Genomic DNA, 20,917 nt, shown 5'->3' on the forward strand with positions numbered 1-20,917 from the left:
GAGAACTGTTCCTATGCACATGCAGAGGGGCTTTCACTGAGATGAAGAATGCTTCTGCATCCCACTTTTGTATTGTTGTCCCTGAAGAAAGCCTCTGCATACTCTTCACCACGTCTGGCTGGTTTAGCAGCTTAAAAGCAGATGTGGAACAAAGATTGCTTTGGGCTGGTTCCTGCTGTTCCCCCTCTGTGTCCTCCAGGGGAGGGGAGGAATCAACTTGCTCCTGAGTGCAAGCATCTGCATGTGGAGTTCTGCAATTTTCTACAAGATGTGTTTTGTTTTGTTGTGTTTTCCTAAACTGTCCTTGAATTACAAATTACTGAAGATTGTAGTGACTAACCTTGTGGTCCCAGTTTGATAGTTAAAGACATCATCATAACTCATTTAGAAATCCTGCTAATACCCCTACTTTGCACAGAGAAAGTCACTTCAGCTAAAATAAGCATTCTTTTGAAGAGGTAAGAATGTTTTAAGTTTGAAAGCAATGATTTCAACTTTATCTTTTGGGAGGGCGGTGAGTCCTTCATGGCCAAAAAAAAGGAAAAAAAACTCAACCCATTGATTATCTCATACTGACTCCTGTGTAGGTTAAAGCACAATTACACAGTAACTTACATCAAATAAGATAAGAAGGCAGGGATTTTGCTTTTTTTATGTTTATATTCTTCATCAAATTATGCTGTGCAAGGTCAGGTGACATGAATGAGAGGAACCACCTGAGTTCTGTGGGACATGTCATCACCTCCAGAGCTGGTTACCTTCACAGTACCTTATGGGACAGCTCCTGTTTAGCTGGAACCAGCTGCTAAGTCCCAGTCCTACTGATCTGGAGCCACAGCCTCACTTTCCTCACCGTTCTTCAAGATACAGCCCACTGATACAGGAATATTTTTCCAGGAAACAGGGAGCAGAGTAGAAGAAAACTCACTACAGAAATCCAGCCGGCCTTTTCAGCAAAACGTTATCTATAGGTGTCTTTTTAAAACCAGAACAAATGCATTCACTAAATTACTGCAGCTTAGTAACAATTGGATCTGTTATAGAGTAGAATACTTGGTGAATTTCTAGAAAACACCTGCTTTTCTCTGGAAGTTTATCCCATTGTGCAAAATACATTGTTGCCAAGTAGCCAACCAATATAGCATTATTTAGTGCTGATGGACTGTGTAGGTTTTTTCTTTTTTTTAATTTTTACATGATGTTTCAATTTAACAGTATTTCTTGAGGATATCTAGGAACAGTAAATTGACATTGTCCCCATAGTCTCTTGATCCTTTTTAAAGGATTTCTTCCTTTTTTAATATGAGCTCCATTTCCTGTTTTTCTCCCCTAAGTGCTAGAATAATGAGTTTTAACTTTCCTTCCTCCAAGTTTATTCTCCAGTAGTAAGATTTAGCCTTTAAATCTATTTGCACAGGCCAAATTGCTCCAGGCTTTCACTTCTTCAGTTCCCACAGCTTTGCATTGTACTTCAATTTCTTTCATCAATAATCTGGAGAGAAAAATTTATCTTAACCAACACCTGTGGTGGTTAAAGACAACCATCATAACAAAACAAGCCCACTTTTGCTTATCTTTAATGTGATGCTAAAGAAGAAAACAAGTCTTGATTTTTTTTTTTTCATATTGGATGCTGGAGAACATTTTGCCCAGTAGAAATCATTTTAAAATCAAGCCAACAGACAGCGGTATTGACTTAAAAGTTACCCCTGTCTTAGATGAAGTTAAAAATCAAACTCTACAAGTCAAATATTCCATCTTGCATAGAGTCTCCTGAATTACTGTTTTCTGATGACAATTCTAGCACAGAGGCTGTATTGTATTACGAATTTTACACAGATTATTTTTCCTATGCAAAGATGTGCTTTTGTGTATTTTTTCCACTTCCCTTAAACATTCATGTGGATAAACTGTTGAAAGAGGGACTAAAATAAAATATTTCCAAGTAATTCTTCAGGTATGGAAAACCACCTTCATTAATTTCTTGGTGAAAGGTTTCAATGCCTTCAGATACAAGCTGCTAAAAAAAAAAAAAATACAAGCAAGTTTTTACATGTGGCCTCTTTGAAAGAAAAAGATGTTTTTGTCTCAACTGTCAAAAACCACCACAAACCCTTTGCTTTCCAGATATGATAAAAATAAATTCTATGCAATTTGGCTCTTTGAATTTATCACTGGCATTTCATTCAACATGAGAGTTGAAAAGGATAAAACTGTTAGCTTTCCTCAGAGGAGTTCAGATCTCAGTAACCATTTATCCGCATTCATTAAACACAGACTTTGACCAGTATCTATATGTAAGTGGGCCATAAATATTAAATTTAACCAAAATTCATAAGGAAACAATAACTCCTACTTTGCTTTTGAGGTTTTCAGGATTTTTTGAATGGCATCTGTTCTTTCACTAACTTTGGAAAAACAAACACTCCATTAAATTACTTTTTATGAACAGTTAAAAAAAAAGTCTGCTATGGTACTTCTCTAACTCTGCCACAGAAGAAACACTTTTTCCTGGAATATTTTTTCTGTCTGATTTCAGGCAAGCTATGTCTGCCTTCTCATCTCTGCATCTAAGAAGCAGGGCAGCTGGAGTTCCCACCACCCATCTGGACCCATTGAAGACTGCTCCTCACTCCCAAGCTTGAACTAGCAAGAAGTGAAGTGCACCAAAACCAAAGAGGCAATGGAGAAAAACATGACTTACACAGTAATTTATAAACTTTTTTTCTTAATACATTTTTATTAAAACCCTTGCTTTTAATGCCTTGTAGAAATCCACCACCTTGGAGCCATCGGAAGCTGCTGACTTTCTTCAAACATGTCAAAGGAAGAACAAGTACATCTCCAAATTCTGCTTCGGCGGAATTTTTTCTCACTTTTAACATTAACCAGTTGGATTTAGTAAGTTACTGTGAACTTAGCAAGATTCTTCACCTTGTCCTTTTAAAAGTATGCTTTAAAGAAAACTACTTTCATAAACAGGCAGTAACTACAGATAAAGGTTCAGCATGCACCGAAGGGCTAAAGTACAGGAGAACCACAAGGAGTACACAGATGTTACTAGATTGTGCTTTTAAGAAACTACCCACGGAGACAACAGTGAATGCAGATAAGGAAGAAGGAAAGACTACTTGCAACTGGCCAAGGATTAAAATGCCAGGGTTACAATAGTTTCAGGTCATCTAACAGACTGATATAGATTAAAATTCACGCTCAGTATGAACAAGACAATATGCCTGTGATGATGCAGGGGGGCAAGCTGCAGTACAATGCCTGAACTCTCATAGAATGGCTGGTGTGCTGATACCAGGGATGGCAGGACTCTGACTCACTCAGTAAATAGGCACCAGATTTGAAAGTCCCATGTGGTCTACTCTGTGACACAAGTGGAGTAGGATGGTTGTGAAGGTAGAAGGAAAACCTCCCTACCTCTGACAACAGTGAGCAACAGCATTAATAAACCTTGCCTTTTGGGGTCTATTATCAGCTTCCTCACTCAGCAGTTCAGTACAAGGCTACTGGCATTTCTGACGCATTTCATTTGCTAGCTTTCCCATAAGAAAACAGCAAAGTGCACCAGCAGATGAGGCTATTTTAAGGTTGACCCCTTGGTTACTTACACAATACACACGTTATACTGTTGGGACATTTGTATATGCCCTTTATCACAGGATCAAAGTGTTTTATTTATGCCCTTGGCACATACACACTTGTTTACTGGAGTCAGGATTTGTCCTGTGTGGTCTCCAATTCGGTTTTTACTTAAAAGTACAAGAATGTATGTTTTTTAAAAAAAGGTCTTTCTCAGGTTTGACACACATCACGATTTGGATATCCTTGACTTTGCTGAAGTTTTAAGCCAAAAAATAGTGGTTTAGGTTTCAAAAAAGTTGGGGTGTTTGGCAGATACTTGGTAACTAATCTGTGCAAAAAGTCCAGCAAGTTTTATTTTTAACACTGATTTAAGAAATGGGCTTAACAGAAAATAGATGTACTTAACAGTCCATCTTACTTCATTAATGAAATGTGCAGAACCTTGCTGTGTCTATTTACGGTAGGCTAGAACTTCCTATTTTGCATCTGTCTTCTGCTCCCTACAGCCTTTCCTATTAAGTTACTTTGATACCCAGTCTATTTTAATACAACATGAGGTTTCCCAGCAAACTGACTGCCGTATTTCCATACTTCAGCCATACAAAGTGTTCCCAAAGCCATATGTACTTCTTGAAAGTTAATCAGGCAGGTATCATTGTAGGCATTTCACAGATAAAACTAAGAATCACCATCTTTTGATACATTACTTCCATGAAAGCATATTAATAAGGAACATTGTATATATGTTTCCCTTTTGTTTGTTTAAATTGTATTTGGCACAAAAAAAATCAGCCTGTAACAAATTTCAGCATAACAAAGATCCATGGGATCACACATATAATAGAAAGCGACCTTACTCTGTCACTTAAAGCTCATGCTCTTACTAAGAATCCACCTTGGGAAAGATACTGACTTTATTGTTTCTGCTGATTTTTCTTTCTGCTTTACACTTAGGCTGTTTTGTCTGGATTAGCTCTTCAGGGGTATTCCCCAAAGGAGGCAGGAGTCGCTTCTTACTGTTTCGGTTTTCTGAGAGCCACTGTGGAGGCAGCTCAAAGGGTCCAAAACCAAACTGCATGGAATACTTGTCATTTACCATATCAGCTTCTGTGGGCACAGCTGGTGCCACCTGAGCTGCAGAGTCTGCAATCGTCTGTGGTATAAATTTGTGAACCAAAGTCTTTCCTACCTCTAAACTGGTGGAAGGAATTTCTTTCTGTTGAAAGTCACCAGAGCCAATGGATTTGGTCTCATTCTCCTCATCTTCCATTGGCTTGAAGATTTGTTGTTGCCCAATATGAAACATCTCCAGAAGCTGGCTCCCTGAACGGGCACTGGGCTCCAGATTAGCATCTGCAACACCACCTGAGCTGACAATGTTTCTCCTGCTATACCTTCGGTGCAGCTGTACTATTGTCCCCACTAAGCACTTCCGTACTGATTTGTTAACAGTTAAAAATAACAAAGGATTGGCCAGCAAAGAGACCTTGGGCAACCAAATGGCAGTGAGGAGCAAGAAGACTGAAATATCTGAAATATTGAGTATGGTGCGGTAAATCACCAAAGTCACATAGGGGACGCTGCAGAAAATAAATATCATAACCATGGAAAGCAGCATGGCATGAAGCTCAGCTTCTCGCTGGGAGGCATAAGGGATAGAAATGGTATTCTGAGGGGTCCTTAAGGCAGCTATGATGACTTTTTTCTTCTGGCTGGCACTCAGTGCCCTGCGAATAAGAATCATAAAGAGAAATACCACAGCCACTGGTACAATCACAGTGGTGATGTTATAGATGATGACGTATATCAGGTGGCTAAGGGAATAACTCCAAGATTCAGAACAGGTGGACATGGCATAAATATCAGACACATTGGTCACAGCAAATACTGGAATGCTGGCCACTATTGCATGGGCCCAGATATAGATAACCAGGTCTCGGGATTTTGCATCAGATATTTTTCTTTCCAGAGGGTATAAAACAGAGTAGTACCTGTCAAAAAAAAAAAAAAAAAAAAAAAATTACAACTGAGACAATGCAAAGGGTGAAGTCTATAGTGAGCATAATGCTTATGACAAGCCTCTCAGCCGCTGTCTGAGCGTAATGCCCCAAATCCCTAACTGTGCTGCCAACTGACTACCTGCTCTCTACCTGAGAGAAAACAAAAACAAAACCAAAAAAACCCACAAAAACCAAGGGTCTGCCTTTGCAGGTCTGTCTCTAGCAAAAAATTGAATATTCAAACTTCAGGATCACATTATTGGTGGTGAACAATTCTTTCAATAATTGGGACTATATCACTTTGGCTGATGCGTATGAACATTATTTTGAAGATTTCATCATTTACCTACTTGTAAACCGGACAGTATACTGCACGCAGCACAAAATTTCAGAAAATATGATGGAGGCATAGATAGGTCGCACTGAAAGGCCAGATTCATAGTTAATTTGAAAAGCTGCTTTCTGATAGATCTTTTCTCTGGATATTTGGAAAAAGCTGTTGGTCACAAATTACATGTACCCATCTACTGGAAGTACAATGGGGTTTTGTTTTGCACAAGCTCTGGTTTGGCAAGGCCCTGAGCAAAAAAGTAGTCAAACACTGAACATTCTGTGTGCATTAAAAAAAAAAAGGTGCATCTCTGACATGCACTTCAAATTTCAGGCACCGATTCATTGTTTGCTTACTACTGTGGACTTTTAAGCTCACAGAATTTTCGTGAGAGACCTATCCTTTTACACTTACCATTACAAGCGGTAGCAGTTTCTGCTTTTTGTGAGGAAGATCACAAGTTTTACTGGTGAAGGGGAAATGATATGCTGTTCCAGTGGCAACACTGGTGTGCATTACAGATAGTGATACTGCATTTATAAAGACATTAACATTAAAGTAAGAGACATATCACTTTATTAGGTATACAGTTTGGTTTCGCAGAGCTAATGTATTCTGTGGTGAGACATGGTAACAGACAAACAATTTTATCTAACGTGTAATTCTGCTGTTTTAGTAATGTAAACTGTATTAAACCAGTATCTACCCTTCCTTAAAAATATCTAACTTACAGTCACTGTCAAGATGATAGAGCTGTGCATTTAGGTGGGATCAGTGACTGCTCATAATAATAATACGCAAAATGAATGGAATCCAAAAACTTAGACAGTCCAAAGGGCCACTTTTGTTTTAGACTGATCTTCTACATACGAAACCTCTCTAAATTAATTCTGGTTGTATTAATATTGTTTGGGGTTTTTTAAAACAAATCTACATTTGAAATTTGAAATTGATGGACATCTACCTCAGGCATTGGTAAATTCTTCTAACAGTCAATGGCTTTCAACTTCCACAGTTAAAAATGTGCACTTTGTCTATGGTCTGAAGTTGTCTGCTTTCAAGTTCCGTTACTGAACAAGAACTATTAACAGGAAGAAAGAAAGGATAAAAACTTCTCTGGAGACAAATCTATAGACTCAAAGTCCTTTATAAATGTCCAGAGATATCAGAATAAACTGAAAAATAAAGGTTTTCAATGTTACAGAGAAGAATATTTATCCCAATACATTCTAGAAAAGAAGCTGTACACTGTGAGCATAGCACTGGAACAAGAGCAAGACCAGTATGAAAGGGAGAAAAGGGTTTCAAAGGGAGAAAGAAGAAAGAAATATCAAGGATCCTGGCAAAATTGCTCTCTTACCTGTCAAGAGCAATGGCTGGAAAACTAAGGATAGTCACTGAGCAGAAGACTTTGTGCAGAAACTTGGCAATTCTGCAGAAGAGCATCGTATAGATCCACCAGCAGCAGTGTGGACTGGCACTAAGAGCAATGTCAAAAGGCACACAGACTAGGCTGGCACAGATCCCCGAGCAGGCCAAATTCTTAATGAATCGGTTTGTTACAGATTTAAGTACCGATGTTCTGCAAGTTGACCACAGCACCATGATGTTACCTGTGAGTAGAGACAGGAAGGATAAACAAAGCAAAGCAAACAAACAAACAAACACCCCCAAAACCCAACAACAATAATTTTAACAGATTTGAATGTTCCCTAGTACTGCAAGTAAAAATACTTTTTTGGAGGTTGCCAGGAGTCACTGATTTGAACCATCACGCTGCTCAAGCAAAAAACTCTGTAATGGCTAATGGCTTTATAAATCAGATGACTGAAAACAATTACTCCCCAGCTATCTCCTCCCAGCTTCTAGAAATGAATTAATTAGGGAATTTCAGAGGCAAAAGCCTAAGCAGGATGTCCAAACCATGGTTTTACATGCTTATGTTGACTCCTGCATTAAACGAGCCATCCTGAGTATTCAAATATAAAAAATTGCTAACGTGCTCATATTTTAATAACTAGTGCATAATTCTTTTTTAAAAATAAAAATACACTGTAAGTAAATATGAATATAAATAATATATTGTTTTAATCTGTCTCTGTGTGTAAGTGGATCACAGCAGCTTGCGTTTCTTTCCACTGGCCACTTCAATGGCACAGACAGGCCTGTGTGAAACCGCATCCAGAAGAAATCTGTCCTTGTTTGTTTTTTTTTTCCCCCAAGAGATTCTAAATAACATGTAATTAAACTAATGGAACAGGCAAAAGGAAAAAAAAAAAAAAAACCTGATGCACATAACTTCACAAAAGTACACACAGAATGCAACCCACTGTTTTGGATATTCAAGCCCTAAACATTTGTTTCAAATTGGGTGAATGGATGGCAGTGAAGCAGAAGTATACAGAGAAACCAGCATTAGCTAAGACAGTATTTTTCCTGTGTCACTGTATCTTATTCTATCCAGATCTCAGAAAGAAATATTATATCATAGAAACAAATTTTCCATCACAAATTTCCCTATGATTCTAACTCACACAGCAACAGCACAAGAGTAAATGAAGCAATCTGTTGTTACTGCAGGCAGCTCTGGGCCCCTTGTAACGCATACCAAGATGCCAGAAAACTCACACTCGGAATATAGAATTTAATCCCTCCTTTAAAAACCTGTCTTTAGCAAGATGTTTGCTTTCTTTTTTAATTTGGGGGAAAAAAAAAATAAATAAAAAAAGAGTGCTACCAGGAAAAAAAAAGACTTAATAGAACTGTGCAAAAATAAATTTAATATTAAAGTCTTATCTTGAATGCCATAAAACACTGTTCAAAGCTTTTGCCACTTCCAATTAATACAAGTTAAAGACAATACTATAGGTGAAGGAAATGCAGACACCCACTGTATGACCACAGAAATGCCTACTTGCCCGAAGTGCATTTTATGCACACAGAAGGACTCCCAAAGACAGGTCAGCCCACGATGGCTGGCAGTGAAAATCACACATCTGTACTTAACCACTTGCTGCAAATTGCCTGGAGTGCACTCAGCTCCACGGACCCAACATACATGGAACTTACACTGCATATTGTCTCAGCAATAGCTCTTTCTTGTTCTGCCTTGGTCTGCTCAGACTGAGCAGTCCCTTTCCCCTGTGTCTATATGGGCAGAGGGGAGTGATCTTAAGGAGGGAGAGGTCACTGAGAAGCGGACAGCCCGTTCAGGCTTCCCTGCTCCCTGTCCTCTTGGCCCTGGCTTTACCCTCCCAGGGCAAGTGACACACAAGAGGCAGCAAACTCTTATGCTGATCAAACACTGTGGCAGACAGTTTTTGTGGTACCCAAGCAGATGGAGATGTACTAGTGCAGAGCTAAGGAGGCAGGAGGATCTCTGCTAGCACAGCTCAGTGGAGCACACACATTCTACATCAGGTAACCTGGTCCTGGCTTTCCACCCATGCCTCCACAGATACCGTTTTGGCTCAGGCTCCAGCACCTAACACTTGAACATTTTAGTGCCGTCTTCAGACGAGCTTTTGAAGACTCACTGACAGCAATAGGAAATACAAGCTTTCAAAGTGTGCTAAAACTGGAAGGCAGCAGATGAATGTGCAAGGCGACCAGAGCAAGTTAGTAAGCATGCATTTGTAAAGATACATGCAGATCATATATTCCTAAGCAAGTTGTCCAACTGAAACTGAAAGGTGCCTAATGTTTCACCTAAATGTTTGTCACATAAACATCACGAAAAACAGCATAAAAACATGCAAAGTTTTCTCAGGGGTTTCACAAGCATTCTTTGTAAACTTAAAAGGCATCAGAGTTATTTTCAGAAAGCATTCACCCTTCCATGAAATGATCTGACAAAGAAATGAGAGCAAACATACTTTATACAACTCTCCCTAGTAATTCTTCACAGTGGTTTTAATGGAGAAAAATCTCTAGTGGAGCACATACCTCTTGATGATACTATCCCCTAGCTACTCAATTCTTATGTTGTTTACTAAATACCTCTCTTTCTCTAAGACACTAAGCAACAGACAGTCATTAAATCATCTTACCAGACAGCAAATCCAAGACAAAACCAAAATGTAACAGCTCAGTGCATGAGATTGATTAAACTGTGTACAAATTTTCATACCGAAGAAATACTGCAATCATTCTTTGTTATCCAGTTCACTGTGCACCAGGCAAAAATTGTCCTGAATGACAGGTATAGTGAGCTAGTAAAATTCTCAGCATTGGCCAAATTATGCAGCTATGCTCAGTGCATAGCTTGTGTGTGAGCTAGTTGCATTGCTAGTTTGCACTAGCAGTAACTACATGGTAAAGGCTAGTATCATCTTAATAAAATGCGATTCTCCTTTATTTTATTTCTCCTGGAGACATACTGTGCAGTACCACCAGATCAACCAAAGCACAGCTACCAGCATAAAAATACTGCCTGACAAGACAACTCCATTTACTCTGCTGCAGCTGGACAGCATGCAAACTAGAGTTTAGCTTCCTACCTCCAAGAAAAGTCAAGTTGTTCTTACTGCAGACTTATCAGCAACTACATATTGTTGATACTATATACTGTTGACACTTACCAGAAGCTCTTTTGAGTTGAAGTGTAATTGATTTATGAGGCAGTCAGATTTGTTAGTTTTGTAGGGTACCTACGAATATACACAATGAGATAAAACAGCATCTTAAGCTGCTGATTGAGATATGAAAAGCAGCTGCAGTCCCCCATGCTTCTCTCTGCTGACACTACCGTTCTTTGGCTTGATTTTTCCTCCAACCAATAAAAAAACCCCAAGCTTTTATTTGCCAAGTAGAGTTTTCCTATGGTTACCCACATAAAATGCCAGCAAGAATATATTCTTGTTCACATGGCCAACGTGCATGCCAAGTGGCAAGTACCAAGAAATACCAGAAAGTCGAGTTTAGCTTCTTGATAAAACAGTGCACCATTTCAGTAGAAGCATGCAGTATTAACTTTAAAATCTACCTCACAGACATACTGTTTAGGTCTGGAGTACTTGAATGTCATTTGGAATTCAGTTTTCTATATATCGTGTCATGTGTCTTACACAAATTCCTTTTTGGTAGCTGACAAAATATTGAGTTACGTATTTACTATCTGATGTGTTTCAAAGAATGGAATCATCATCTGGTTTTGGCAGGTGCTTTGGCTTGACAATATATTCCACAGGCAGTACTCAATCAGTTGTGTTTAAAGCTTCCTAAGTTGCTAGGAGAGACTCAGTCAATCAAACCACTTGCTTTCAAAAATATCTCTAACTCTCCAGTTATTAAAGAAGTACTTCTCACACAGTAATAATATATTATTACAATGCCCTGGAGTAGGGGAGAAGCTGGGTTTTGCTGTTGTTGGTGGTTTTTAATTTAAATCTTTCATCTAGTTTGAATTGCATTGATTTTATAACCTTATTCCAAAGCAAGTTTCACCTCCATTAGAATGAATACAAATGAAGAATGGAAAAATAAAATAAATCAGAGGTGGTTTCATTAATACTTCAGAAGCTGCTAGAGAACTTCTGAGCTATTCTTCAGGGTCCTACAGAGGAGCTTCATTCAAGACTCCAGATTCTCAACTGTTGAATTACTTCTACAAATTATGTCATATTGCCATTTATACATCAGAAAGTCACAAGGAAATGAAATTAGCTCTGGTGCTAGACTGATCCTAAATGGAAGTGGAAAGAATAAAGCATTAAAAAAAATATTGGTTCTAAGGTGAGGAAGAACTCCTTAGACAGACAAAATAAAGTCAGAGCCTGAAGGCGGGAAAAAAGATAAACAGACAGAAGTGTCCACTTGGCACAATGGGAAATCAGTGAGTGAATATCCCTCCGGGAAACATTCTTTTTCCACTTGCAACTGAGTAACCTGTATATTAATAAGCTGCTCTGATGAACCAGATCAGCTTCAGTATAGACTGGTAAAGCTTTCTGCTGATGCCTTCAAATCAAGTATTTCCCTTCATGCATCTCAAAGCCACCATCTCAAAGCTCAGAGAAAAAAATTACACCAGAAACTTTGCACGGCATTAAATATTAGGAAGCTTCAGAACAAAACTGCATGCATTTCCCATTTCATTGCTCCTCACCTTTCCCCAGCATCTCCTTTCCATGGAATAGGATAACAACATTCCAACAGGGTAATTCAACAAGCATTATAGCAATTGCGCTCTGAATCTTTTCACAATGTCTAGAGGCACTTTTCTGTTCTGTGTTAGTCACTCACTGTTGAACCCATGAAAGACACTAGTCTAACACCAGTATTCTCCTTGGCTTACAACTGTACTAGGCTGTTGCACTTCCTCGCAGTGGGCAAAGCTCTTGTTTTCTGCCATGGGTTAGTTTTTGAGGTGTTTCTGCTGGATAACAGGTCTAGGGCTACATAACCTTGGATTCAAACTTCATAATGGGATTGTTCTAATTAGCTGGGAGGCATCCAGGGCAAGTTGGAGTGAACAAGCAGCTGGAAAACGGAGCATCTTGCTGTTTCCTGTAAGTCAATACTGCCTGGGACATGAGTGTCACTTATAAACAATCACGTGACAAAGCATATCCCATACTGCTTGCACAGAATTCCACCACTAAAAGAAAAAGATTCAGTGTTTTTCATTTAAAAAGGAAAAGCATATCTTTGGTCTTCTCAGAGAATGAGTTATGTCTACATAAAACCCTTGCTACACCTGATGTTAGTTCACGACCTTGTCAGTACACAGACTGAATGAGCAAGAGGTAAGTTTCCAGCTTGTCTGTGCCTTCAAAAATTTCTCCAAGTAAAAAAGAGGAATAGGAAATATTAAAGGTAACCACTGCATGAGGAGCACCTCTTTCCACAGTAGAAACAAACGCATGTTTAAAGCCTGCCAAACAAGGTCAGAGTTCGTTTTATCCTCTTGTATTATCATAACTATCAACATTCAATAAAATCTCCATGTACTCTATACCAATTCCACTGTATTCAGATTGAAAGGATGGTTTTTTCCAGTCATCCCCTACTTTTTTTTTAATTGAGAAATATCACAGATAAGCAGCCACACAGTATATGAAGTTGCACAGAAGCACACTGAGAAAGCAAATACAATGGTCCAACACAGCATGTGCCCAGACGTCCTTCTAGCCTTTATAGTATTTCAAGTTCACTGTGTCTGCAAGGAGTAACATTCTCTGAGCATGAAATGTTATCAGAGTGCATTAGTCTGATTCAAAGCAGCAAAAAATATTTTTGCTCCTCTTCCAAGTTGTACCCTCCTCGGATTTCACTGCCAGACACAAAGTGTTGATGCAGGCACCAACAGCTGAGACAGTTTTGAAATACTACCTCTTAGCAATAATTCAAATAATGTGAAAGATTCTTAATAATACCTTTAACAAGCAGAAGGACAATCCCCATGGAAACCAGAGACTGTTATCTAAAACAAATGCATTTGCCATGCAGTCATCCAAAAAAAAAGAAAAAGAAATATTGCTCTTTGTCAATTAACTCTTGGAACCCAATCCATTAGCTGGGTATGACATTCATCTTACATTTTTGTTAACATTAATCAGCGCGTAATTGAATCAAAACAAAGTCCACACTCTAGCAAAATCCTCCTCCTCCTCACAGCTTGCCTTCCTCTATTTGCTGGTTTCCCTCACATCCAGAGTGGGGTTCTTGGGATCCAGCGATCCTTCCAAGCAGAGCCTCTGTGTAGTGTTACAGGGAAGAAGCTGGCAGCCCTCTTTATAAAAAAACAGAGCAGGAAGCAACGAAAAAGGTTAGAAACTGGGCTTTAGACATTAAAAGCTTCCATTAAAAACAATTAACTGAAAAAGTCACAGGTTCTGTCAACCTGATGAACAGGAAAAGCTTCTGTTGTTGAAACACCAGGATGATTACATTCCCAACCCTCCAACCCTATTATTTTCTGAGGTATTTTGAGGAAGGTGTTTTCCACAGAACTTCCTCTGTTAAAAGACAAGCCTCACTCAAAAAGCGGTTCACTGGATACTTTTTTGGCAACCCATGATAGGTAGCTATCAAATACCCTTCTTACGTTAAAATATATGTTGTTTACTTATTCATCTCCAGAGGGAACAGGGATCTATCAGGATACATGTTGGCTTACATAGCTTGAAGAAATGCATAACTTTATCACCGAATCACAGAATGTCTGAGGCTGGAAGGGACCTCTGAAGATCACCTGGACACCTCACCCCCTGCTCAAGCAAGGCCAAATTCTTGTAATTGTTTATAATACTTGTATATTTTGGTTTAAAAAAGTATAGTCATCAGACTGACAGAATTGCCTTCATACATGAAAAAAAACCATAAAACAGAAACAAAAAGTAAGATTCCTGAAACCAAATCCAACCATTTTTAACATTCTAGCTACCAACTTCAAAATTCAGTGATAAAATAACATTTGCACTCCAGTTTAAAAGAGTGGACAATAACTAAATTTGTTGTTTTAACATATTTCTTTCATTTTCAGTTTGTGAACATGTGCAACCAAACGTTTTATATCCAAGATTAAGCATCTGCTGCAAGAGAACTACCTTGGAACAAGGTTTGCTGTATACCAAACCTTTTTTTTCCTTCATAAAACAGGTGATCTCCTTAATTTTAGGATAATGTTTCTCACTCCTATTCTTAGAATTCTCAGTCACGTGTTCCTACTTACATCATAAGCACTGATTTAGAAGTATAATTATGTAAGACATTTATCAGTGTGGAGCTCTGGTCACCAAACTCAGCTCAACTGAACTACAAGCACGAATTTGCCCAGTACAGAGTAGTTACCTGTAGATGGTTTCAGCATAGATGTAAATTATATTGGAAGCCCTTTCATTTAGAGGGTGATACTTACCTAACATGGTCTCTGTTCCCAAGAAAGTGTACAGTTACAAGGTAGGAAAGATTTTAGGGAAGGAGCTAGTTTATAGCAGCGTAGTCCCAGAAAGTGAACATAAGGTTTCATTGCAGGAACAGGTAAGTCATTGACTTTTGTTGAGGTTTTGCCTGGGACTAGTCCAAGGCCAACACATGCCTATACAATCCACTGGCAGCAGCTACTGTAACTTGTTGTGAAGATGGAGTAAAGTTAGAAAACATATACGAAGACATTTAAAATTGTTCTTACAGCAAGCATAACTTGTGTAATATGATGGTATTTGTAATGTCAAAATCACTATGGGAAATGACCATTAATGTAATTTCATTTGTGATTTTTTTTACCGTTGTCCTTAGTATTTTATACATTTATTGTCTGTAGGCAGATTCTGAAGTAACTGCATCATGCTAAAGTTATTGGATACCCACTTGTATTTCTTTCAGATATACCTATCTGAAGGGAGATAAGAAAGTGCTGCACTGATAATTCTCCAGTTCTTCATACCCACTGCCACTTTTCCCCACCTCACTTTTTGTACTTACTGTCCCATTAAATGGACAGAATTTCTGGGCAGGAACAATCATTTTCTCCCTTTCGATAAACTACAGTCCTTCAACAGCTGCCACGATCATTTCAGCCAATCAAGGAAATAACCAAACCTGCTTATTTTGCTGAAGTACACTTGACTTGTCTGAATTCCTTGCCTCTATTTTAAAACTGATGTCCTAAAAGAACCTGAAACTCCTCAAGCTCCTTGGATGGAAAAAAGTTTAAAGAATATTGTGTCTGCAACTTCAGGACCTTGGATTGTTCTCACGTCAGGAAAATATGACAAATCTATAGCATTACCTGTGAAACCTAAGCTAGGAAATTAAAAACCTGAAAAAAGAATGTCCAGATTTACTGCTCTAACAATAACAGGAATATAAATCTTCTCAAAGTTATTAACTTTTTGAATCACAGTGCCTAAGGGACCAGCTCGTTTTACTTGTTGCAAAAATAAAACCAAAAATTTTTAAACCCAAGGACTTTACATGACCCCCACGAGAGACCCCGATGACACGGGGACCAATGTTTTTACCTCTTCTATAGAGGAAGGAAATAAAAGAAATAGCTATAGAAGAGGTAAAAATACTGGATGTCCACATCATCAACGTACATTAAATCATTAGCAGAAGTACTGGATCCTACATCTCCTTTGCCAACCAAGTATCACATCTAGTGAACCATCTGGCCTTACTTACATAAGGCTTTATGCCAGTTGTCCTCAGAGAGCTAATTCAATGTTGTTACTGAAACACTACAAGGCCTAGGATGCAAGTGAAGCAGGACATTTTTCTGAACAGCCAATCTGTTCTTCATCATCCTTGGCACAAGAGGAATAGCTTTTGTCCCTTTGTTTTATAAAGAACTCAGAAACGGGCCATTTTGAACCTGTATGTCATGAAACGACTGAGGGGATGCAATAGTAGCATTTCTTACGCAAGGTGATGTCAAGCAACACAGCGATTTACTTGACCTCCCCTGACTGCTGTGCTGAGTCTAATTGTAAATAGCAGTCTTAACACAGGGAGCAAGTATGTTTAAGATTTGTTTTTATGTAACAATGCTATCTGCCAGTACCTCTGTGTTTGTAGAGAGCCCGTAGCCACTTCTGTTGGTAGCCTCACTATGTAGGCCAGACACATCTCTTCAGATGCTCCTTTTTTGTCTGACTTCACTCACGTGCACCTGCAATTCGTATGCAGGCATGTTGGTGCTGTTAAGGAGATGTGGTTACTAAGATGCAACTTTCCACATCACAGACGCGGCTCAACTTTGCTTCATTTACAGGGCCAGCCCCAGTCTCTACTAGATTTTTCCAGGAGAAACCTGCAGGACTCCTGCCCTCTCTGCGCGACATGCCAAGGTCAGATCTAGGAGGAGACTGACAGTGTTGCACTTGTGAGACTGTGGAAAAACTTAGATCTTTTAGAGCAACTCTAGCATTTGGCCTGGGCTGTAAGCTGCTCCAGCATCCACAGCAGGCAGGAACAACTTTCCACCTTCCACTGTGGACCTGATGACCTCCTGTGCTGTTCAGAGTCTTACTCCCTCTTGCCTTCACCCTCATATCCATACAAAATGCTACCAGACCAGAACGCAACATGGACATGGTCCAACAACATCATGCTTATGCAAAATTATTTTTTCTGTATCTAATGCTTTTCCAGTTGCTCACCCAAGATATTAAGACAAAACTTACAAAAGAAATTAGTTGCTGTGCCATATTGTAGTATAGTAAGTATGTGAGATCTATACTGCCTAATAGTATACAACCAACTGGACAATTTGACTAAATTACTGGTTTAGCTGATTTTCCCTGGCTTATTTATCAAAGTGTCCTAGTTTCAGCTGGGATAGAGTTAATTGTCTTCCTAGTAGCTGGTACGGTGCTATGTTTTGAGTTCAGTATGTGAAGAATGTTGATAACACTGATGTTTTCAGTTGCTGCTAGTAGTGTTTAGACTAATGTCAAGGATTTTTCAGCTTCTCAAGCCCAGCCAGCGAGAAAGCTGGAGGGGCACAAGAAGTCGGCACAGGACACAGCCAGGGCAGCTGACCCAAACTGGCCAACGGGGTATTCCATACCATGTGACGTCCCATTTAGTATAGGAACTGGGAAGTGGGGGCGGGGAATCGCCACTGGGGGACTAGCTGGGTGTCGATCGGCGGGTGGTGAGCAATTGCACTGCGCATCATTTGTACATTCCAATCCTTTCATTATTGCTGTTGTCATTTTATTAGTGTTATCATTATCATTATTCGTTTCTTCTTTTCTGTTCTATTAAACTGTTCTTATCTCAACCTGTGGGTTTTGCTTCTTTTTCCTGATTTTCTCCCCCATCCCACTGGGTCGGCGGGGAGTGAATGAGCGGCTGCATGGTGCTTAATTGCTGGCTGGGGTTAAACCACGACACGAAGAAAAAACCAGAAATACACACAGTTTAAAATGAATGATACTTAACAGAGGAGCACAATTTAAAAAGCCTGTGGTAATTACTAGTAGTTGGAAGACAGACTTTATATTTTCCCTGGTAATTGAGGCTATCTTGCACTCTTGATTAGAAAAAATAATTCCTACCCATTAGCATCAATTTTCATCCTCCGTTGCAGCTGAAATTATAGCGTTTGTAGCTGAAAGACACCATAGTAACAGCTATTTCATAGACCAGAAATTATTTTCTGGCCTACCCCCCAGTCTTGTGACTCCTTTTTTTTTTTGCTTTATACAACTAAGAAAGATCTGATGTCATTTCTGCATCAGTTTGACTGTGCTTCCCTTTCCCCAAAGTGCCACGTTATCAGAAACAAAGTTTTATACTTTATATAGTTTTGCCATGCAGCCATTCACCAGGTCACCAGCCAGGCCTATTTGCTCTTGATTCTTTATACACAGATGTCTTCAGACAGAAATTACATATGCTTAATATGTCCTGCACAGTGGGATTAATTTGTGTTATATTTAGAAACAAGCTTCTTTTCCTCCCTCCACCACTGACTCTGTAATGAATGGTTCTCTCTGCTCTTCCCAGCCCTGTGAATTGACTCAAACAGTATTCACTAGGAAGAAGAAAGCAGAGCTGGGGACTCTGACACACATCTGAAACACCATGAGTTACAAACTAGAAAAATAAGTATGACCCTAAATCAAACACTACCAAAAAAAACCCAATCACATGGAAAAATACTCTGTCTAGTTACCAGAGTGAGGCATTTCACTGAAGAAATACGAATTTACAGAGCCAAATCAGATTTACTCCAACTTGCCAAGGGGAAGAGATGTGTTTCCATGGGATACCTTGGGGCAGGCAAGGTGCTTCACTGTCAAGATCACGGTGACATTTCTGGCCTGACTGAATGCAAGAGGTGGGGTTTGGTTTGGTTTGGTTTTTTTTCTTAAAACATATAGAGCCCTGAAGTAAAATTTCAGATTTTGTTGATCAAGCATTTCACTCACAAAAACTGTTCTTGATTGAGACTTTCCCCAAATTTCCTCTCTCTTTTTCTACAGTCCCCCATCTATAACAGAACTCCACAATAGGATTTATGTAGTGTCCACTCTCCAGCCTGCTTTCTTTTACTATTTTAATAACTGAGTTCCCTTTTCTTTGCTCAAAATCCTCCCAGCAAGAGACACTGCTGTTCCCAGGTCCATTCTCTGCAGGACAGCACTGTTAAACCCAGAATAGCATTGGGCTTAGTGAAATGGGCCACAATCATTCATCCTTCAAATGCCTTCATAGAAAACACTATGAAAAATTAGTATTATTGCTTACTACTTCCCTTTTATTAAAAAAGGCAAGAAATTCAGCTTGATCCGCATTTTGTACCTCCTCAGCAAGGCCAATGGGTAGTAGATCATCTAATCAGGATTGATGACTCAAAATCCAGAGACACATGCAAGTGCCCAGGATTGACTGAAGTAAAGGGAAGCAGATTCAGTTACACAAACTGAAGAAATACTGAAATTTTTCTTGACCTTAAGAATAAAAAAAGTTTTTAAAATTCTAGGTCTGGACACCCTCTAGCAACAAATAGTTCTGAGGGTAAGACAAGCTGTAAAACTGCATAACATTCACCCCAAACACACCGCTGATGTGTGGAAAGAATTTTTAAGTTTTCTTTTAACCTTCCAAGAATCCAGATGACTGCCCTACTGGAAAAGGAAGATAACGTGGATGGTTTTACTGTAAGTCTCCTTTTCTTCACTTGTGTTAAGAAACACAATTAGCCATCCGTATTTGAACTTTATAAACAGCTGGGCACAGAAGAAGGTACTCTACACTGAAATCTGCCGTAACACTGCCAAAACTTTGCTGTATGTTTCCTTGCACTAGCATGGGCTTATAATCTAGCATGGGCTGATGACACAAACTCCCTCATCAATCATCCATATGCAATATAAAACTTTAAACTTGTGTTTTGCTCATAGATGCAGCTGAAGAGAATATTTTTGCAGCTATATGGGATTTTTACATCTATTAGCATATTAAAATCAAACTGATTTCAATATGATTTTTCAATCTGAAAAAAATTGATACAAAGCTGGAACAACATAAACTAAAATTAGTTTCTAGTTTTATTTTCTGAAACTAAAAAATTATTTCATTTTCTTGCTACATATACATAACCTGATAAGGTCTACCACGTATTAGCCATATGTATGTAAAAATTAAATGAACATAAGACACATGTAGCATACAACTAACCCAATAAACCCTATAAAAGACAGCAGCTGCCATCAGAAACGAGAGAGAAGAACCATATATGCATACCCTACTTCTTCCACCGAAGAGGACTGCACACAGGCAGTGACTTGTCTGATTGGGGTGAATCAGCAAGTTGGTGTATCAAATCACTTACAGCTTGCTGTGTTTTCCTATACACATATACAAATACATGCTCATTAGCAAAGCTTTCCAGGGATCCTGCATCTGTTTTCTGCAGTCATCTGTAAAACAACATTTCTTGTTGTGACGCAGGCAGTAAATTCACAAATAACCAAGAAGTTAGCTGCTACATCGTTGACCTCTGCTTATTAAATGTCCAACCCACCTATTGCTACAAACCAAGGCATGTATTATTTATATTTCAGCAGCTGTCTTTCGTATTTCTACGTTTCTCACTCACTTCTTCCCTTTTGCTTTCCTACAAAAATTACCGTGTCACAATGGTTGGGAATGCTTGCATGATACATTTGTGTAATTGCTCCTCTCTTGTACTGAATCATCCACTGTCAGCAGGTGAAAATGTTTCAGATCTCTCTACACCATATGGAAACAAACAAACAGAAAATAAAAACAATCCAGCAATTTCTCTTGGCTTCCACAGATGAAGTGCCAATAAAAATGTATGCCAAAAATCTAGAGCAATTTCAGCTCTTCCATGAAGGAACTAAAAGGTGTCCATTTACAGATTAAACCCCTTCAGCTTTGTAACTCCATTGCCTGGATGCAAAATTTTCAATTTTACAACAGCTATATAATTAGTCTTGTTACCTTAAAAAGAAACCTAGACACATTTTGCACTCTTCAGGGAGAATATGAAGAGCAAGATTAAGTTTGC

At 38.9% G+C, this 20,917-nt stretch overlaps 1 protein-coding gene across 3 annotated transcripts in view; it reads right to left on the reverse strand.

The window, feature by feature from the left end:
- Positions 1 to 2,711: 2,711 nt before the first annotated feature.
- Positions 2,712 to 20,917, reverse strand: part of GPR176 (G protein-coupled receptor 176) — a 45,883-nt gene continuing 27,677 nt past the window's right edge. For 2 of the 3 annotated variants that reach the window (XM_030043624.2, XM_030043634.2), the window contains exons 3-4: positions 7,286 to 7,538; positions 2,712 to 5,585 (exon numbers count right to left, since the gene is read on the reverse strand). In XM_030043624.2, the coding sequence (XP_029899484.1) occupies positions 4,478 to 5,585; positions 7,286 to 7,538 (1,361 nt within the window). In that variant the 3' untranslated portion in view covers positions 2,712 to 4,477. Of the gene's footprint in view, positions 5,586 to 7,285; positions 7,539 to 10,505; positions 10,575 to 20,917 lie in introns of all 3 variants that reach the window. The other variant, XM_030043644.2, reaches the window with a different exon arrangement.

This window comes from Aquila chrysaetos, chromosome 2, assembly GCF_900496995.4.
Source record: "Aquila chrysaetos chrysaetos chromosome 2, bAquChr1.4, whole genome shotgun sequence".
Lineage (NCBI taxonomy): Eukaryota > Metazoa > Chordata > Aves > Accipitriformes > Accipitridae > Aquila > Aquila chrysaetos.